The 19856-nt window shown below is 42.0% G+C and overlaps 1 protein-coding gene across 1 annotated transcript in view; it reads right to left on the reverse strand.

Annotated features, from left to right (window-relative positions):
* Positions 1 to 4298: 4298 nt before the first annotated feature.
* LOC139554016 (M1-specific T cell receptor beta chain-like) overlaps positions 4299 to 19856 on the reverse strand; it is a 28330-nt gene continuing 12772 nt past the window's right edge. Inside the window, exons 5-9 of the mRNA XM_071366892.1 lie at positions 12673 to 12719; positions 8898 to 9245; positions 8673 to 8702; positions 8382 to 8488; positions 4299 to 5599 (exon numbers count right to left, since the gene is read on the reverse strand). Coding sequence (XP_071222993.1) covers positions 5576 to 5599; positions 8382 to 8488; positions 8673 to 8702; positions 8898 to 9245; positions 12673 to 12719 — 556 coding nt within the window. The 3' untranslated portion in view covers positions 4299 to 5575. The remainder of the gene's footprint in view (positions 5600 to 8381; positions 8489 to 8672; positions 8703 to 8897; positions 9246 to 12672; positions 12720 to 19856) is intronic.

The following is a 19856-nucleotide window of genomic DNA, read 5'->3' on the forward strand; positions in this document are numbered from 1 at the left end:
CTAAACAGTATAGGGAGTTGTATATAATGTACAATTACATTCATAGAACATAGTTAACACAGGTGAGATACTAAACAGTGTAGGGAGTTGTATATAATGTACAATTACATTCATAGAACATAGTTAACCCAGGTGAGATACTAAACAGTATAGGGAGTTGTATATAATGTACAATTACATTCATAGAACATAGTTAACACAGGTGAGATACTAAACAGTGTAGGGAGTTGTATATAATGTACAATTACATTCACAGAACATAGTTAACCCAGGTGAGATACTAAACAGTATAGGGAGTATTATATAATGTACAATTACATTCATAGAACATAGTTAACACAGGTGAGATACTAAACAGTATATGCATTGCACTACACTACTTGTCATTTCTTTGCACCAGATTCAACAGAAACAGCTGTGTATGTGACTGTGACAACATATGTGACACAGATAGAAATGGAACATTCTCCCTCGTCAAACCCTCTGTGACAAACGGTTGTGTTTGCAGAAACCCGAGGAGAGCAGAGGGGTGGTTTGGGTTGTGGTGAGATGGAAGGGTACATGATCGTTGTTTCTCATCATCCTGCCTGTGTTTTAGCACTCAGGGTGTTGTGTCTCTCTTACCACATCCTCTCAGTGGCTGTTTCTCTCTCTCTCTCTCTCCACCCCCACAGAGCTCCATTGCTCAGTTTCACCTCAACCGCTAACACCCCCCCCCACCCCCCACTCCTCTATGTGATGGAGAGCGCATCAAACTTCCTGTCACCTTGCTGTTGTTTTGTTGCTCAACCACTTGTATCATATTATATGCCTTTTGCAACTAGTATCAGTCAAATATAATAACTTACAGAGCAGCCGTTAAGTTATTCTTAACATCGTATGTTCAACATGATTTCAGACATCAACTCAAAGTTTTGAATAAATATAAATCTTTTAGCTCAGTGAGGATGTTGCCTGTAATCCATGGCTTCTGGTTGGGGTATGTACTAAGTACGGTCACTGTGGGACGACGTCATCGGCGCATTTATTGATGAAGCCAATGACTGATGTGGTGTACTCCTCAACGCCATCGGAGGAATCCCAGAACATATTCCAGTCTGTGCTAGCAAAACAGTCCTGTAGTTTAGCATCTGCTTCATCTGACCACTTTTTAATAGACCGAGTCATTGGTGCTTCCTGCTTTAGTTTTTGCTTGTAAGCAGGAATCAGGAGGATAGAATTATGGTCAGATTTACCAAATGAAGGGCGAGGGAAAGCTTTGTATGCGTCTCTGTATGTGGAGTGTAGGTGTTCCAGAGTTTTTTTCCCTCTGGTTGCACATTTAACATGCTGATAGAAATTTGGTAAAACAGATTTAAGTTTCCCTGCATTAAAGTCCCCTGCCACTAGGAGCACCGCCTCTGGATGAGCGTTTTCCTGTTTGCTTATGGCCTTATACAGCTTGTTGAGGGTGGTCTTAGTGCCAGCATCAGTCTGTGGTGGTATGTAGACAGCTACAAAAAATACAGATGAAAACTCTAGGTGGATAGTGTGGTCTACAGCTTATCATGAGATACTCTACCTCAGGCGAGCTATAGCTCGAGACTTCCTGCACCAGCTGTTATTTACAAAAATACATAGTCCACCGCCCTTTGTCTTACCAGACGCTGCTGTTCTATTCTGCCGATACAGCGTATAACCAGCCAGCTGTATGTTGATTGTGTTGTCGTTCAGCCATGTCTCCGTGAAGCATAAGATGTTACAGTTTTGAATGTTCCGTTGGTAGTTTAATCTTCCGCGTAGGTCATCTATTTAATTTTCTAAAGATTGCACGTTTGCTAGTAGAATGGAAGGCAGTGGGGGTTTATTCGATCGTCTACGAATTCTCAGAAGGCAGCCCGCCCTTCGGCCCCTTTTTCTCCGCCTTCTCTTCACGCAAATTACGGGGATGTGGGCCTGTTCCCAGGAAAGCAGTATGTCATTCACGTCGGGCTCGTCGGACTCATTAAAGGCAAAAAAGGATTCTGTCAGTTCGTGGTGAGTAATCGCTGTTCTGATGTCCAGAATTTATTTTTGGTCGTAAGAGACGGTACAAATAACATTATGTACAAAATAAGTTACAAACAATGAAACAATTGGTTAGGAACACGTCGCCATCTTCACCAGCGCCTGTAACTATTCCCCAGGTTCATGGCTCATTCATCCCCCTCCTCTCCCCTGTAACTATTCCCCAGGTTGCTGCTGTAAATGAGAATGTGTTCTCAGTCAACTGACCTGGTAAAATAAGGGTTAAAAAACTATATTGAAATGAATAATCGGTGTGATAGGAGAAAACTGAGGATGGCTCAACAACATGGTAGTTTCTCCACAATACTAACCTAACTGACAGAGTGAAAAGAAGGACGCCTGTACAGAATAAAAAAATTCAAAAACATCCATCCTGTTTGCAACAAGGCACTAAAGTTAAACTGAAAGAAATGTGGCAAAGAAATTAACTTTATGTCCTGAATACAAATTGTTATGTTTTGGGCAAATCCAACATCACTGAGAACCACACTTCATATTTTCAAGCATGGTGGTGGCTGCATCATGTTATGGGTATGCTTGTCATCGGCAAGGCCTAGTGAGGTTTTTTTAGGATAAAAGGAAATGGAATCAAGCTAAGCACAGGCAAAATACTTCAGGAAAACCTGGTTCAGTCTGCTTTCCGCCAGACACTTTGAGACAAATTCACCTTTCACCTTTCTGAGTGGCCTAGTTACAGTTTTGACTTAAATCGGCATGAAAATCTATGGCAAGAATGATTCACAACCAACTTTGACAAAGCTTGAAGAATTATACAAATAATAAAGGGCAAATATTGTGCAATCCAGGTGTGGAAAGCTCTTAGAGATTTACCCAGAAACACTCACAGCTGTAATCACTCTTAGAGATTTACCCAGAAACACTCACAGCTGTAATCACTCTTAGAGATTTACCCAGAAACACTCTCAGCTGTAATCACTCTTAGAGATTTACCCAGAAACACTCACAGCTGTAATCACTCTTAGAGATTTACCCAGAAAGACTCTCAGCTGTAATCACTCTTAGAGATTTACCCAGAAACACTCTCAGCTGTAATCACTCTTAGAGATTTACCCAGAAACACTCTCAGCTGTAATCGCTCTTAGAGATTTACCCAGAAACACTCTCAGCTGTAATCGCTCTTAGAGATTTACCCAGAAAGACTCTCAGCTGTAATCACTCTTAGAGATTTACCCAGAAACACTCACAGCTGTAATCGCTCTTAGAGATTTACCCAGAAACACTCTCAGCTGTAATCGCTCTTAGAGATTTACCCAGAAACACTCTCAGCTGTAATCGCTCTTAGAGATTTACCCAGAAAGACTCTCAGCTGTAATCACTCTTAGAGATTTACCCAGAAACACTCACAGCTGTAATCGCTCTTAGAGATTTACCCAGAAACACTCTCAGCTGTAATCACTCTTAGAGATTTACCCAGAAACACTCTCAGCTGTAATCGCTCTTAGAGATTTACCCAGAAACACTCTCAGCTGTAATCACTCTTAGAGATTTACCCAGAAACACTCACAGCTGTAATCGCTGCCAAAGGGAATTCTAACATGTATTGACTCAAGGGTATGAATATTCATGTAAATTAGATAATTCTGTATTTCATATACAATAAATTTGTAAAAATGTCTAAAAACATGTTTTCCCTTTGTAATTTTCGGTATTGTGTGTAGATGGGTAAATGTGTTTATATTTAATCCGTTTTGAATTCAGGCTGTAACAACAAATGAACACTGAATACCTTCTGAAAGCAATGTATAACTGTTCCACCTGAGCGTAGGTAGGCCTGAGACCATGATGCACTGCAGCGCTGCAGAGTGGCACGGAAACTTCCTCTCTGTGTGGGCAGGAAGCAGGAAGCGGTGTGTTTCTCAGAAAACGGACGTGATACAGACATAAACATCACAATATACTCCCTCGATGGAAAGAAACATGTTACAGTTGAAATCAAACATTGTAGAGAGTTTCTGCTCCAAAGAGCACAGAATCTATCTACCATGTCTTGACCTTATTTCAGGTTATTTCCTGTATCTCTGGGTAATCTCACAGTGTATCATGTTCAGTAATCACCCACATGCTGGGGGGGACTGTAAACAGGATTACATGCCAGTATATGTATTAAAGAGCTTGATAATGACTGTGTATTGATTTCTGAAATGAGCTCTTTGAGGGAAGTCCGTCGTAATGAATCATTCACGGTTTCAACATTACTAACTTCTCTTAGGTGGAAATAAGTTTCAGTCAAATATTCACATTTCCAACTTTATTATTGAGTAACAAGTGAGTAATAGAGTAACAATTGATGAAAATCAACCCAATGTATTTTTAGAAAGCCCTTCTTTACTATAGCAGATGTCACAAAGTGTTAAAGCAAAGTGTTACCTGACATCTCAGACTGATGGAATGACACTTGAGCAGACTAATTATATATGTGTTTCATTTAACCTTTATTTAACGAGGCAAGTCAGTTAAGAACAAATTCTTATTTACAATGCCGGCCTACCGGGGCCAAACCCGGACGACGCTATATGCACATTATTGAATGTGTTATTCATAAGGGAAAACATTGAAATTGGAAAGCAACATGTATTTATACTGTACACACTATGATGTAACTCCTGCAACAAAAATAATACAGAAATTAACATAAATGTTGGTTTTGTAAGTTAATGGAAAATGTAAATATTGTTTTGACACACTTCCTGAATGAACTCATATACACTGAGTGGACAAAACATTATGAACACCTACTCTTTCCATGACATAAATTGACCAGGTGAATTCAGGTGAAAGCTATGATCCCACTTGTTAAATCCTCTTCAATCAGTGTAGATGAAGGGGAGGAGACGGGTTATAATGTTATGCCTAGAGGATTGTTATGCCCTGAGACAATAGAGACATGGATTGTGTATGTGTGCCATTTAGAGGGAGAATGGGCAAGACAAAATATTTAAGTGTCTGTGAACGGGGTATGGTAGTAGGTGCCAGGCACACTGGTTGTGTTAAGAACTGCAACGCTGCTGGGTTTTTCACGCTCAACAGTTTCCCGTGTATCAAGAATTGTCAACCACCCAGAGAAGATCCAGACAACTTGACGCAATTGTGGAAAGCATTGGAGTCAACATGGGCCAGCATCCCTGTGGAACGCTTTCGACACCTTATAGAGTCCATGCCCTGACGAATTGAGGCTGTTCTGAGGGCAAAAAGGGGGATGTAACTCAATATTAGGAAGGTGTTCTTAATGTTTTGTACACTCAGTGAATACATTATTAAAGATTCTGTTTATTGGGGACGATAAAATACATCCTCACATTGTATAGTGACAGATAATAGAAAGCACACTGTACATTGTAATCACATGACAGACATGGGTTTGTTCTTCGTCCCTGATGGCACCCTATTCCCTTTAAAGTGCACTACTTTAAAGTGCACTACTTTTCACCAGAGCCTTATGCCACACATGACGCCCTCCAGTCCACCGAGCTCAGCTTCCACGGGTGGCCGGGTCTCGGTCAGTGATCAATTACATCTGTTTATCTGAGGAGCGCTGTATGGTAAACACAGAGATACAGGATAAAGACAGAATGGTGTCTGTATGGGAAACACAGAGATACAGGATAAAGACAGTATGGTGTCTGTATGGGAAACACAGAGATACAGGATAAAGACAGTATGGTGTCTGTATGGGAAACACAGAGATACAGGATAAAGACAGTATGGTGTCTGTATGGGAAACACAGAGATACAGGATAAAGACAGAATGGTGTCTGTATGGGAAACACAGAGATACAGGATAAAGACAGTATGGTGTCTGCATGGGAAACACAGAGATACAGGATAAAGACAGAATGGTGTCTGTATGGGAAACACAGAGATACAGGATAAAGACAGTATGGTGTCTGTATGGGAAACACAGAGATACAGGATAAAGACAGTATGGTGTCTGTATGGGAAACACAGAGATACAGGATAAAGACAGTATGGTGTCTGTATGGGAAACACAGAGATACAGGATAAAGACAGAATGGTGTCTGTATGGGAAACACAGAGATACAGGATAAAGACAGTATGGTGTCTGCATGGGAAACACAGAGATACAGGATAAAGACAGTATGGTGTCTGTATGGGAAACACAGAGATACAGGATAAAGACAGTATGGTGTCTGTATGGGAAACACAGAGATACAGGACGAAGACAGTATGGTGTCTGTATGGGAAACACAGAGATACAGGATAAAGACAGTATGGTGTCTGTATGGGAAACACAGAGATACAGGATAAAGACAGTATGGTGTCTGTATGGTAAACACAGAGATACAGGATAAAGACAGTATGGTGTTTGTATGGGAAACACAGAGATACAGGATAAAGACAGTATGGTGTCTGTATGGGAAACACAGAGATACAGGATAAAGACAGTATGGTGTCTGTATGGGAAACACAGAGATACAGGATAAAGACAGTATGGTGTCTGTATGGGAAACACAGAGATACAGGATAAAGACAGTATGGTGTCTGTATGGGAAACACAGAGATACAGGATAAAGACAGTATGGTGTCTGTATGGGAAACACAGAGATACAGGATGAAGACAGTATGGTGTCTGTATGGGAAACACAGAGATACAGGACGAAGACAGTATGGTGTCTGTATGGGAAACACAGAGATACAGGATAAAGACAGTATGGTGTCTGTATGGGAAACACAGAGATACAGGATAAAGACAGTATGGTGTCTGTATGGGAAACACAGAGATACAGGATAAAGACAGTATGGTGTCTGTATGGGAAACACAGAGATACAGGATGAAGACAGTATGGTGTCTGTATGGGAAACACAGAGATACAGGATAAAGACAGTATGGTGTCTGTATGGGAAACACAGAGATACAGGATAAAGACAGTATGGTGTCTGTATGGGAAACACAGAGATACAAGATAAAGACATTATGGTGTCTGTATGGTAAACACAGAGATACAGGATAAAGACAGTATGGTGTCTGTATGGGAAACACAGAGATACAGGATAAAGACAGTATGGTGTTTGTATGGGAAACACAGAGATACAGGATAAAGACAGAATGGTGTCTGTATGGGAAACACAGAGATACAGGATAAAGACAGTATGGTGTTTGTATGGGAAACACAGAGATACAGGATAAAGACAGTATGGTGTCTGTATGGGAAACACAGAGATACAGGATAAAGACAGTATGGTGTTTGTATGGGAAACACAGAGATACAGGATAAAGACAGTATGGTGTCTGTATGGGAAACAGAGATACAGGATAAAGACAGTATGGTGTCTGTATGGGAAACACAGAGATACAGGATAAAGACGGTATGGTGTCTGTATGGGAAACACAGAGATACAGGATAAAGACAGTATGGTGTCTGTATGGGAAACACAGAGATACAGGATAAAGACAGTATGGTGTCTGTATGGGAAACACAGAGATACAGGATAAAGACAGTATGGTGTCTGTATGGGAAACACAGAGATACAGGATAAAGACAGTATGGTGTCTGTATGGGAAACACAGAGATACAGGATGAAGACAGTATGGTGTCTGTATGGGAAACACAGAGATACAGGATAAAGACGGTATGGTGTCTGTATGGGAAACACATAGATACAGGATAAAGACGGTATGGTGTCTGTATGGGAAACACAGAGATACAGGATAAAGACAGTGTGGTGTCTGTATGGGAAACACAGAGATACAGGATAAAGACAGTATGGTGTCTGTATGGGAAACACAGAGATACAGGATAAAGACAGTATGGTGCCATTTTTGAACCTATATTAGCACAAAGCTAGCCTGGTCCCAGATCTGTTTGTGCTTTCCTGCCAACTCCTACAGTATGTCATTGTCATGCTGACCATAAGAGTTGGCAAGACAACACAAACAGATCTGGGACCAGGCTAGCTAGCACTAACAGATCTGGGACCAGGCTAGCTAGCACTAACAGATCTGGGACCAGGCTGGCTAGCACTAACAGATCTGGGACCAGGCTAGCTAGCACTAACAGATCTGGGACCAGGCTAGCTAGCACTAACAGATCTGGGACCAGACTAGCTAGCACTAACAGATCTGGGACCAGGCTGGCTAGCACTAACAGATCTGGGACCAGGCTGGCTAGCACTAACAGATCTGGGACCAGGCTGGCTAGCACTAACAGATCTGGGACCAGGCTAGCTAGCACTAACAGATCTGGGACCAGGCTAGCACTAACAGATCTGGGACCAGGCTAGCTAGCACAAGACATAGGTTGAAGAAGAGCGAGAAGGCTGTGTGATGTCCCTCATCATAGTAGCAGTAAACTCACCTGAAACTTCCAAATCAGAGCCATGACGACCAGGCCGTAGAAGGTACTCTTAGCGATGAAGATGCTGTAGGCCAGCTTGGCAGTCTTAGTGCTCCTCACATAGTACTCTACAAGGACAATAAGACATTGAAATGACCTTGACTAAGATGGTGTCAGGGAATATTGTTCTGCAAATTAGGCATGACTAAATATGATAGTATTGTAATCAGTATTATGTAAACTATAGGTTATATGTATGCCATGTATTTGGCATGAACAATAAGTAGGTCAGTATAGAATGGGCACATTTACCTGTCGTAATCCCTCCATCACCACCTTGACCTGGAAGAAACAGAGCAGTGTTTCACATGACACAGGCTAGTGTACATCCTAGTTGTACATAATGCTGTAGAGAAGCTTACTAGTTTACTTACTACTTTACTAGAGAATGACACAAAAGACAAGCATACTATTGTCGTTCAATGAAACCTGTTTCTTCTCATGAACAAGGAGTTTTAGTTCATCATTTGACCGTACCTTCTTCTCCGTTAATGTGATCTGCAACATATATGTCAGTGGTCCCATTGAAGAAGCGAACGGTGCAGGTGAATCTGTTAGAGGCCTTGTTCCATTTCTTGGCTGGGACTCTCAGTCTGCTGGTGATACTGTAGAGTTTGTTACCCCTCAAGGCCGTGTTGTCGGTCCCAACTCCATCGGTGATGTTGGCGCCTCCATTTAACCGCCAGAACACAGTGACGTGGTCGGGGTAGAAGTCGGTGGCCACACACACCAGGGTCTTCTTCTTCTTCTTGTTTCTGTCTTCACACTCCTTCGTGGAGGGTGGAAGGACTTTCACTGTGGGTGGAGTGACAAGGAGGCCTGACTCTGCAGGGAGGAAATAGACGAAGCTTTAACCTTTAACAGTCAATCAATGGGCTCTGTTTGTTGTTGACTCAGACCTGAACCTGAGGGCTTTAAAAGAGACGAGACAGAAATGACACCTATTAGCTGGTCCTGTCTTTCTCATTCTATAAACCGGTTCTGTCTTTCTCATTATATAATCTGGTCCTGTCTTTCTCATTCTATAAACCGGTTCTGTCTTTCTCATTATATAATCTGGTCCTGTCTTCCTCCTTCTATAAACCGGTCCTGTCTTTCTCATTCTTGACAGTAACATCAAGGCAACATGAACCACCAGATTCTGTGTCCAGACAAGCACATAATAACACAGCATTTCATTCAGCAGCTCAGAGTGAAGCTCTTAGTAACCCAGCTGCCAAAGTCATTGTCAAGACCGTAGAACATGAAAGCTATAATATACGATTATTACCGGGGTTTTTACAGTATTTTTACAGTATTCTTACAGCGTCCTTACCCAGAACTGTTAGCTTAGTTCCCTCTCCAAAGTAGGCAGGATAAGCACCAGAGCACATCACATACTCACAGACAGAAAACCAGCATGATGCTAGCTAGCAAGTACTGCAGTTGCTGAAGTTTGTCTTTAACAAAGGGGGTAGTACTGTATTTGCTAATCGTTTGTCTTTAACAAAGGGGGGTAGTACTGTATTTGCTAATCGTTTGTCTTTAACAAAGGGGGGTAGTACTGTATTTGCTAATCGTTTGTCTTTAACAAAGGGGGTAGTACTGTATTTGCTAATCGTTTGTCTTTAACAAAAGGGGTAGTACTGTATTTACTAATCGTTTGTCTTTAACAAAGGGGGTAGTACTGTATTTGCTAATCGTTTGTCTTTAACAAAGGGGGTAGTAATGTATTTGCTAATCGTTTGTCTTTAACAAAGGGGGGGTAGTACTGTATTTGCTAATCGTTTGTCTTTAACAAAAGGGGTAGTACTGTATTTACTAATCGTTTGTCTTTAACAAAGGGGGTAGTACTGTATTTGCTAATCGTTTGTCTTTAACAAAGGGGGTAGTACTGTATTTGCTAATCGTTTGTCTTTAACAAAGGGGGTAGTACTGTATTTGCTAATCGTTTGTCTTTAACAAAGGGGGTAGTACTGTATTTACTAATCGTTTGTCTTTAACAAAGGGGGTAGTACTGTATTTCTAAGCATGTTTATGTCGACAGAGCTTAACTCACTTTCTCCGTCAGCTCTATTCACAGGACTAAAACAAACCTGGGTATTTTCCCCTCCTGAATATTTGTATGTTCAACTAATGTACCAAATCAATCAACTAGAATTCAACCCATTATTACAAATGATTTCAATATTGTGTATAAATACTTTTAAGAGGTGAATCTCTTACCTAGAACAGTGAGTCTGGTTCCTGGACCAAACTCTGACTTCTCCGTGTTCCACAGAGAGATACCATGCTATACATTACAGGCTCTGTAGTGTGACCCAGTGAGTCTGGTTCCTGGACCAAACTCTGACTTCTCCGTGTTCCACAGAGAGATACCATGCTATACATTACAGGCTCTGTAGTTTGACCCAGTTCTGACCCAGTTCTACTACTTTCCTTGGTCTGAACTATTAAACGGTTTCTTCAAACTGATCTAATACCATATAGATTCATGCAAACCAACGCCTGGGAGGATTTTCAACATTCTTGTATACGTATCTATTTCTCTACATCTCTGGTTCACACACGTTCAGAAATAATACAAAGTCTCATTAACAGGTAAATCTATATGGGTTGTATCTATAAGAGTCTATACACATTTAATCATCATGTTTCTCACCCAGAACTGTGAGTTTGGTGCCGCTGCTGAAGTATGGCTGGTTGAGGTTCACGCTGATACGAGGCTACAGAAAGAGCCCTCTTCTCCCGACTCTAGTCTAGTTATATACACCCTAATATGCTACTGTTTGTTGTTATAATGTTTTGGTGCTATTCTATAAAACATTTCTACATCACAAGATAATTGACAGATACTGTATCAGATTATATCATCCTAGTTTTTTGCTTTTACCTCAGACTGTGAGTCTAGTTCCATTGCCGAAGTAAGTCTGTGTCTTGAAACTCACCGCTCCTGACAGAGCTGATAACAACTAGAACCATGAGAGATGTAGACTGGTTCTGGGCATAGAGCCAGACCACTTCATACCTCAGTACCATGAGAGATGTAGACTGGGTCTGGGCATAAAGCCAGACCACTTTATACCTCAGTACCATGAGAGATGTAGACTGGGTCTGGGCATAAAGCCGGACCACTTTATACCTCAGTACCATGAGAGATGTAGACTGGGTCTGGGCATAAAGCCGGACCACTTTATACCTCAGTACCATGAGAGATGTAGACTGGGTCTGGGCATAAAGCCGGACCACTTTATACCTCAGTACCATGAGAGATGTAGACTGGGTCTGGGCATAAAGCCGGACCACTTTATACCTCAGTACCATGAGAGATGTAGACTGGGTCTGGGCGTAGAGCCAGACCACTTTATACCTCAGTACCATGAGAGATGTAGACTGGGTCTGGGCATAGAGCCAGACCACTTTATACCTCAGTACCATGAGAGATGTAGACTGGGTCTGGGCATAGAGCCAGACCACTTTATACCTCAGTACCATGAGAGATGTAGACTGGGTCTGGGCATAAAGCCGGACCACTTTATACCTCAGTACCATGAGAGATGTAGACTGGGTCTGGGCATAAAGCCGGACCACTTTATACCTCAAAACTGGGTCTGATACCTTGTTGTATAAAATGTTAGAGGAACATAACTGATGATTTTACTGTGATCCAGTTACATTAAAATAACCTTAGTTTAAAGAGTAAATGTTTTTATATTGCAGAATATTTTACATGTTTTCTCCATGCTAGTACACAACATTTGGTCATATATTTTCTTACCTAAAACAGTGAGTTTGGTGCCGGCTCCAAAGTATGCTTCCGAGTACGAGCACAGAGCGACAACGTGCCTCCTAAAGTCTCTGACTAAGACTCTGGGCTTTCTCAACCTTCGTTACTCTGTTAGAAGTACATTCAAATACTCTTCACAATAACCCAGCAACAGGTATAATCTAAATTATAACCAAATACATTATTGTGACTATTTTTCTAATGAAATGTAAGTGGTTTCCAACTCCAGCTAGGTATATTTTCTTATTTAGGTGTTTTGTCTCACCTAGAACAGTTAACCTGGTTCCTCCACTGAAGTAATCCTGTGTGACTCTGACAGCACACCGTGGATTTACTCTTAACGTGACCATGTCAGGAGGACATTCAAAGACCCAGTCATTCTGTTACAGTACAATTCACCTAAAAATCATACAACCACATACATTATAACCACATAGCTTACATGGTTTATAACCACATAGATGACTGTAAGGTGTCACTTCTTACCTCGGACAGTTAACCTGGTTCCTCCACCGAAGTAAGCCTGGCTGGCACTGTTAGCACAGTACAGTGGAACCCTGCTCTAATATAGACTTAGTCTCCAGCTGTGCTGTTTTTCTAGAACTTTCCATGCCGATCATGACCTTTGATAAATCTATTCTCCTAATACCAACCAACACCCTGTTCTTACCAGTTTGGAACACAGAGATGAGACAAACATACTATAATCTACTAGGATATCAAATCTCTCTTCTCACAATTATGTTGTCTAACTCAAACGACACACGAGGCAAACATAGTGTACGGATTACTTACCGAGAACTGTTAATTTGGTGCCTGAACCAAAATGTGCCTCATAGTTGGCACAGTGTACAGGCTTAACATCAAAAAGCATTGAGTGGAGTAACACTGGTAGGAACTAATCTAATGTACTGAATCCATAACCAACTAACTCCTCACATCACTATGCTACTAGACCACACATAGAGTCCCATTAGTTCCACCATGGTGAATATTCTCTTACCCAGAACAGTCAGTTTGGTTCCTGCTCCAAAGATCGCAGGATCATAGTTGTCACAGTGAAGACATAGTGAGCAGTAATATACCAGCCACTACTGCCTTGTTCTATGCATTTGGCATCAGAAATACTCTCTTGCTTTTAGTCAATCATTCATGTTTTTATGAAGAATGAAAGTTCAAAATCATCAATTTCACGATAAGAAAGTAGAAAGTATTTACCTAAAACGGTGAGTTTGGTTCCACTGCCAAAGAAGGCTGGTTGGTTTGAAGTCACAGCGTTTTCACATCAACCCTTTAGTTCAGCTTGACCATGGACACTTTATGAGACTCTCATTGGCAAATGAAACATCTTCAGGATTACATATTTATATACATATTAAGAATCTTTAAGAAGTTAACTTACCTAAAACAGTGAGCTTTGTTCCATTTCCAAAGTAGGGCACACTTCCAGTGTCACATCGCTACTCTCCTATTCCAAAAATACCTCAGATCTCTCTGTCATTCACCCTCTAGGGGAAATGAACAGAGATACAGAGAACAGATACTACCTCAGATCTCTCTGTCATTCACCCTCTAGGGAAAATGAACAGAGATACTCAGAGATACAGAGAACAGATACTACCTCAGATCTCTCTGTCATTCACCCTCTAGGGAAAATGAACAGAGATACTCAGAGATAAAGAGAACAGATACTACCTCAGATCTCTCTGTCATTCACCCTCTAGGGGAAATGAACAGAGATACTCAGAGATAAAGAGAACAGATAATACCTCAGATCTCTCTGTCATTCACCCTCTAGGGGAAATGAACAGAGATACTCAGAGATACAGAGAACAGATACTACCTCAGATCTCTCTGTCATTCACCCTCTAGGGAAAATGAACAGAGATACAGAGAACAGATAATACGTCAGATCTCTCTGTCATTCACCCTCTAGGGGAAATGAACAGAGATACTCAGAGAACAGATAATACCTCAGATCTCTCTGTCATTCACCCTCTAGGGGAAATGAACAGAGATACTCAGAGATAGAGAGAACCCAACCAAATCATGAGAAAACAAAAAGATAATTTCTTGACACATTGGAAATAATTTACAAAAAAACAGAGCAAACTAGAATGCTATTTGGTCCTAAAAAGAGAGTACACAGTGGCAGAATACCTGACCACTGTGACTGACCAAAACTTAAGGAAAGCTTTGACTATGTACAGACTCAGTGAGCACAGCCTTGCTATTGAGAAAGGCCGCCGTAGGCAGACATGGCTCTCAAGAGAAGACAGGCTATGTGCACACTGCCCACAAAATGAGGTGGAAACTGAGCTGCACTTCCTAACCTCCTGTCAAATGTATGACCATATTAGAGACACTTATTTCCCTCAGATTACACAGATCCACAAATAATTTGAAAACAAACCCCGATTTTGATAAACTCCCATATCTACTGGGTGAAATAACACAGTTTTATTTTTATTTTTTTTATTTTTTTCACCTTTATTTAACCAGGTAGGCCAGTTGAGAACAAGTTCTCATTTACAACTGCGACCTGGCCAAGATAAAGCAAAGCAGTGCGACACAAACAACAACACAGAGCTACACATGGAATAAACAAACATATAGTCAATAATACAGTAGAAAAAGTCTATATAAAGTGTGTGCAAATGAGGTAGGATAAGGGAGGTAAGGCAATAAATAGGCCATAGTGGCGAAATAATTACAATTTAGCAATTAAGCACTGGAGTGATATATGTGCAGAAGATGAGTGTGCAAGTAGAGATACTGGGGTGCAAAGGAGCAAAAACATTTATAACAGTATGGGGATGAAGTAGTTGAATGGGCTATTTACAGATGGGTTATGTACAGGTGCAGTGATCTGTGAGCTGCTCTGACAGCTGGTGCTTAAAGCAATTCATTCTAGTCATTGGCAGCAGAGAACTGGAAGGAACCAGTGAAATATACCTGCTGGAGCGCGTGCTATGGGTGGGTGCTGCTATGGTGACCAGTGAGCTGAGATAAGGCGGGGCTTTACCTAGCAAAGACTTATAGATGACCTGGAGCCAGTGGGTTTGGCGACGAATATGAAGTGAGGGCCAGCCAACGAAAGCATACAGGTCGCAGTGGTGGTTAGTATATGGGGCTTGGTGACAAACGGATGGCACTGTGATAGACTGCATCCAATTTGCTGAGTAGAGTGTTGGAGGCTATTTTGTAAATGACATCGCCGAAGTCAAGGATCGGCAGGATAGTCAGTTTTACGAGGGTATGTTTGACAGCATGAGTGAAGGATGCTTTGTTGCGAAATAGGAAGCCGATTCTAGATTTAATTTTAGATTGGAAATGTTTGATGTGAGTCTGGAAGGAGAGTTTACAGTCTAACCAGACACCTTGGTATTTGTAGTTGTACACATATTCTAAGTGAGAACCGTCCAGAGGAGTGATGCTGGACGGGCGGGCAGATGCGGGCAGTGATCGGTTGAAGAGCATGCATTTAGTTTTACTTGCATTTAAGAGCAGTTGGAGGCCACGGAAGGAGTGTTGTATGGCATTGAAGCTCGTTTGGAGGTTAGTTAACACAGTGTCCAACGAAGGGCCAGAGGTATACAGAAGGATGTCGTCTGCGTGGAGGTGGATCAGAGAATCACCAGCAGCAAGAGCAACATCATTGATGTACACAGAGAAAAGAGTCGGCCTGAGAATTGAACCCTGTGGTACCCCCAAAGAGACTGCCTGAGGTCAACAGGCCCTCCGATATGACACACTGAACTCTGTCTGAGAAGTAGTTGGTGAACCAGACGAGGCAGTCATTTGAGAAACCAAGGATGTTGAGTCTGCCGATAAGAATGTGGTTATTGACAGAGTCGAAAGCCTTGGCCAGGTCGATGAATACAGCTGCACAGTATTGTCTCTTATCGATGGCGGCTATGATATCGTTTAGGACCTTGAGCATGGTTGAGGTGCACCCATGACCAGCTTGGAATCCAGATTGCATAGCGGAGAAGGTACGGTGGGATTCGAAATGGTCAGTAATCTGTTTGTTAACTTGGCTATCGTAGACCTTAGAAAGGCAGGGTAGGATAGATATAGGTCTGTAGCAGTTTGGGTCTAGAGTGTCACCCCCTTTGAAGAGGGGGATGACTGTGGCAGCTTTCCAATCATTGGGGATCTCAGACGATACGAAAGAGAGGTTGAACAGGCTAGTAATATGGGTTGCAACAATTTGGGCTGCTAATTTTGGAAAGATTGGGTCCAGATTGTCTAGCCCGGCTGATTTGTAGGGGTCCAGATTTTGCAGCTCTTTCAGAACATCACCTATCTGGATTTGGGTGAAGGAGAAATGGGGGAGGCTTGGGCAAGTTGCTGTGGGGAGTGTAGGGCTGTTGACCAGGGTAGGGGTGGCCAGGTGGAAAGCATGGCCAGCCGTAGAGAAATGCTTCTTGAAATTCTCAATTATCGTGGATTTATCGGTGGTAACAGTTTTTCCTAGCCTCAGTGCAGTGGGCAGCTGGGAGGAGGTGCTCTTATTCTCCATGGACTTTACAGTGTCCCAGAACTTTTTGGAGTTTGTGCTGCAGGATGCAAATTTCTGTTTGAAAAAGCTAGCCTTTGCTTTCCTAACTGCTTGTATATATTGTTTCCTGACTTCCCTGAAAAGTTGCGCATCGCGGGGGCTGTTTGATGCTAATACCATACAGGATTTTTTTGTGCTGGTCAAGGGCAGTCAGGTCTGGAGTGAACCAAAGGCTATATCTGTTCCTGGTTCTACATTTTTTGAATGGGGCATGCTTATTTAAGATTGTGAGGAAAGCACTTTTAAAGAATAACCAGGCATCTTCTACTGACGGAATGAGGTCAATATCCTTCCAGGATACCTGGGCCAGGTCGATTAGAAAGGCCTGCTCGCTGAAGTGTTTTAGAGAGCTTTTGACAGTGATGATGGGTGGTCGTTTGACTGCAGACCCATTATGGTCGCAGACAATGAGGCAGTGATCGCTGAGATCCTGGTTGATGACAGCAGAGGTGTATTTGGAGGGCAGGTTGGTGAGGATGATATCTATGAGGGTGCCTGTGTTTACTGATTTGGGGTTGTACCTGGTCGGTTCATTGATAATTTGTGGGAGTTTGAGGGCATCAAGCTTAGACTGTAGGACGGCCGGGGTGTTAAGCATGTCCCAGTTTAGGTCACCTAACAATACGAGCTCTGAAGATAGATGGGGGGGCAATCAATTCACATATGGTATCGAGGGCACAGCTGAGGGCAGAGGGAGGTCTATAGCAAGCGGCAACGGCAAGAGACTTGTTTCTGGAAAGGTAGATTTTTAAAAGTAGAAGCTCGAATTGTTTGGGTACAGACTTGGATAGTAATACAGAACTCTGCAGGCTATCTCTGCAGTAGATTGCAACACCACCCCCTTTGGCAGTTCTATCTTGTCGGAAAATGTTATAGTTAGAGATGGAAACTTCAGGGGTTTTGATGGCCTTCCTAGGCCAGGATTCAGACACAGCTTGTTAATTTATATTGTTTATTTCACTTTTGTATATTATCTAATTCACTTGCTTTGGCACTGTTAACATATGTTTCCCATGCCAATAAAGCCCCTTGAATTGATTTGAATTGAGAACAGATAATACCTCAGATCTCTTTGTCATTCACCCGCTAGGGTAGGGAATATGAACAGAGATACTCAGAGAACAGATAACACCTCAGATCTCTCTGTCATTCATCCTCTAGGGAATATGAACAGAGATACTCAGAGAACAGATAACACCTCAGATCTCTCTGTCATTCATCCTCTAGGGAATATGAACAGAGATACTCAGAGAACAGATAACACCTCAGATCTCTCTGTCATTCACCCTCTAGGGAATATGAACAGAGATACTCAGAGAACAGATAACACCTCAGATCTCTCTGTCATTCACCCTCTAGGGGAAATGAACAGACAATTCATGGGGACTTTAAAACACCATCACCTAGTTGGTTTAGAATAAGTTTTGTTGTCAAGCAGGAATCAAACAAACTCCAATATCTAATGAATCTAACTTGATAACTTAGTTGTGTTTTCCAGGCAAATCTTGATGTTACGAAGAAAATCCTGTTCAGTATTATTGATCTGTTGAGAAGCATCTCTCCAGGCTCCTTTAACAGTCTCCTCAATGTGTGTGAATTGGCCCCAGACCTATCCTGTATGGAAGTGAACGAGAGGAGGTTTTGGTACGGAAGTGAATGGGAGGAGGTTTTTATTGTATGGAAGTGAATGGGAGGAGGTTTTTATTGTATGGAAGTGAATGGGAGGAGGTTTTTATTGTATGGCAGCGAATGGGAGGAGGTTTTTGTATGGAAGTGAATGGGAGGAGGTTTTTGTACGGCGTCTCTATGTGAATATATCACCGTGGCCCCCTGTCCCCACAGTGTTAAAGCATCACACAAAAACACTAATTCTCTCTCGTTCTCTCGTCTTTCTCTCCCCTCCTTCCCCCCACCCTGTCTCTCTCTCTATCTCTCTACCCATCTCTCCTTCTCAGTATCAGTCTGTAGCAGCAGGTGTGTTGATCTGGGGCTTCCTGGAGTTGGATCCTGTTCCAAACGGACTCTTTCTATTTCTGTCAGCAGCGCTAAGAAAAGCAGAAGGGAGGAAGCAGAAAGAGAAGACAGGAGGAAAGGAGGGGACAGGTAATGTTTTGTTTGCGTTTCGTCCTATAACGGAGTTGACGCCTCTCTAAGTCTCTACAACGCCTCCCCTCTTCACCCAACAACCCCCCCCCCCCCTCTCCATGCAGCATCATGTGACAGTAACTGTCTGTCATAGAGAACGGCTGTCAACCTCAGGTCCTGAACTTCCAGAACCATCTAACGTGATTGTAACTTCCATTTGATCATATCTGCTGTAGTAACAGTATCATTTTATTGTTCCATTTTGTTTGTAAAAACAGAAAGATGTAAAATCAATCAGGGATTAATATTTAGGGGGAATCTTAAATATGTTTTCTTTTTGTTTTATATCTCAAATCACAGAATTTAATTGAATCCAGGATAGTTTAGACTTCTGGTTTGATTTCTGTGTAATCTGACATTTACCCTCCAGAGGTCAGTGTGTAATCTAGGATAGATTAGACTCCTGGTTTGACTTCTGTGTAATCTGACATTTACCCTCCAGAGGTCAGTGTGTAATCTAGGATAGTTTAGACTTCTGGTTTGATTTCTGTGTAATCTGACATTTACCCTCCAGAGGTCAGTGTACGATCATCTCTGAGAAACGTTTCTCTTTTAAATCAAATAGTTTAATTTGATACAAGGGTAGGCCAATATACCAGGGACACCTGGATGACAGTCAGACAGTCAGAGAAAGACCCATATATAGTTTGTTATATCTATCTTTGAAGGTATAGAACCACGGACTTGGCCGGCAGGTAAGACAACAACTCTAGTATAATGGTTGGCACCTGGCCTCTCCTATCTCATAGGATCAGTTATATGATGTAACAGCAACAACTGAAGGACGGTTCAATGTAAAATACTATCAAATTAGAGACATCAACCACACCACCTGAACGACCCCCCCCCCCCGCAGAGATATCAACCACACTAGCTGAACTACCCCCCCCCCAGAGATATCAACCACACTAGCTGAACTACCCCCCCCCCCCAGAGATATCAACCACATTAGCTGAACTAC

The sequence above is a fragment of the Salvelinus alpinus genome, chromosome 25, assembly GCF_045679555.1.
Source record: "Salvelinus alpinus chromosome 25, SLU_Salpinus.1, whole genome shotgun sequence".
Taxonomy (NCBI): domain Eukaryota; kingdom Metazoa; phylum Chordata; class Actinopteri; order Salmoniformes; family Salmonidae; genus Salvelinus; species Salvelinus alpinus.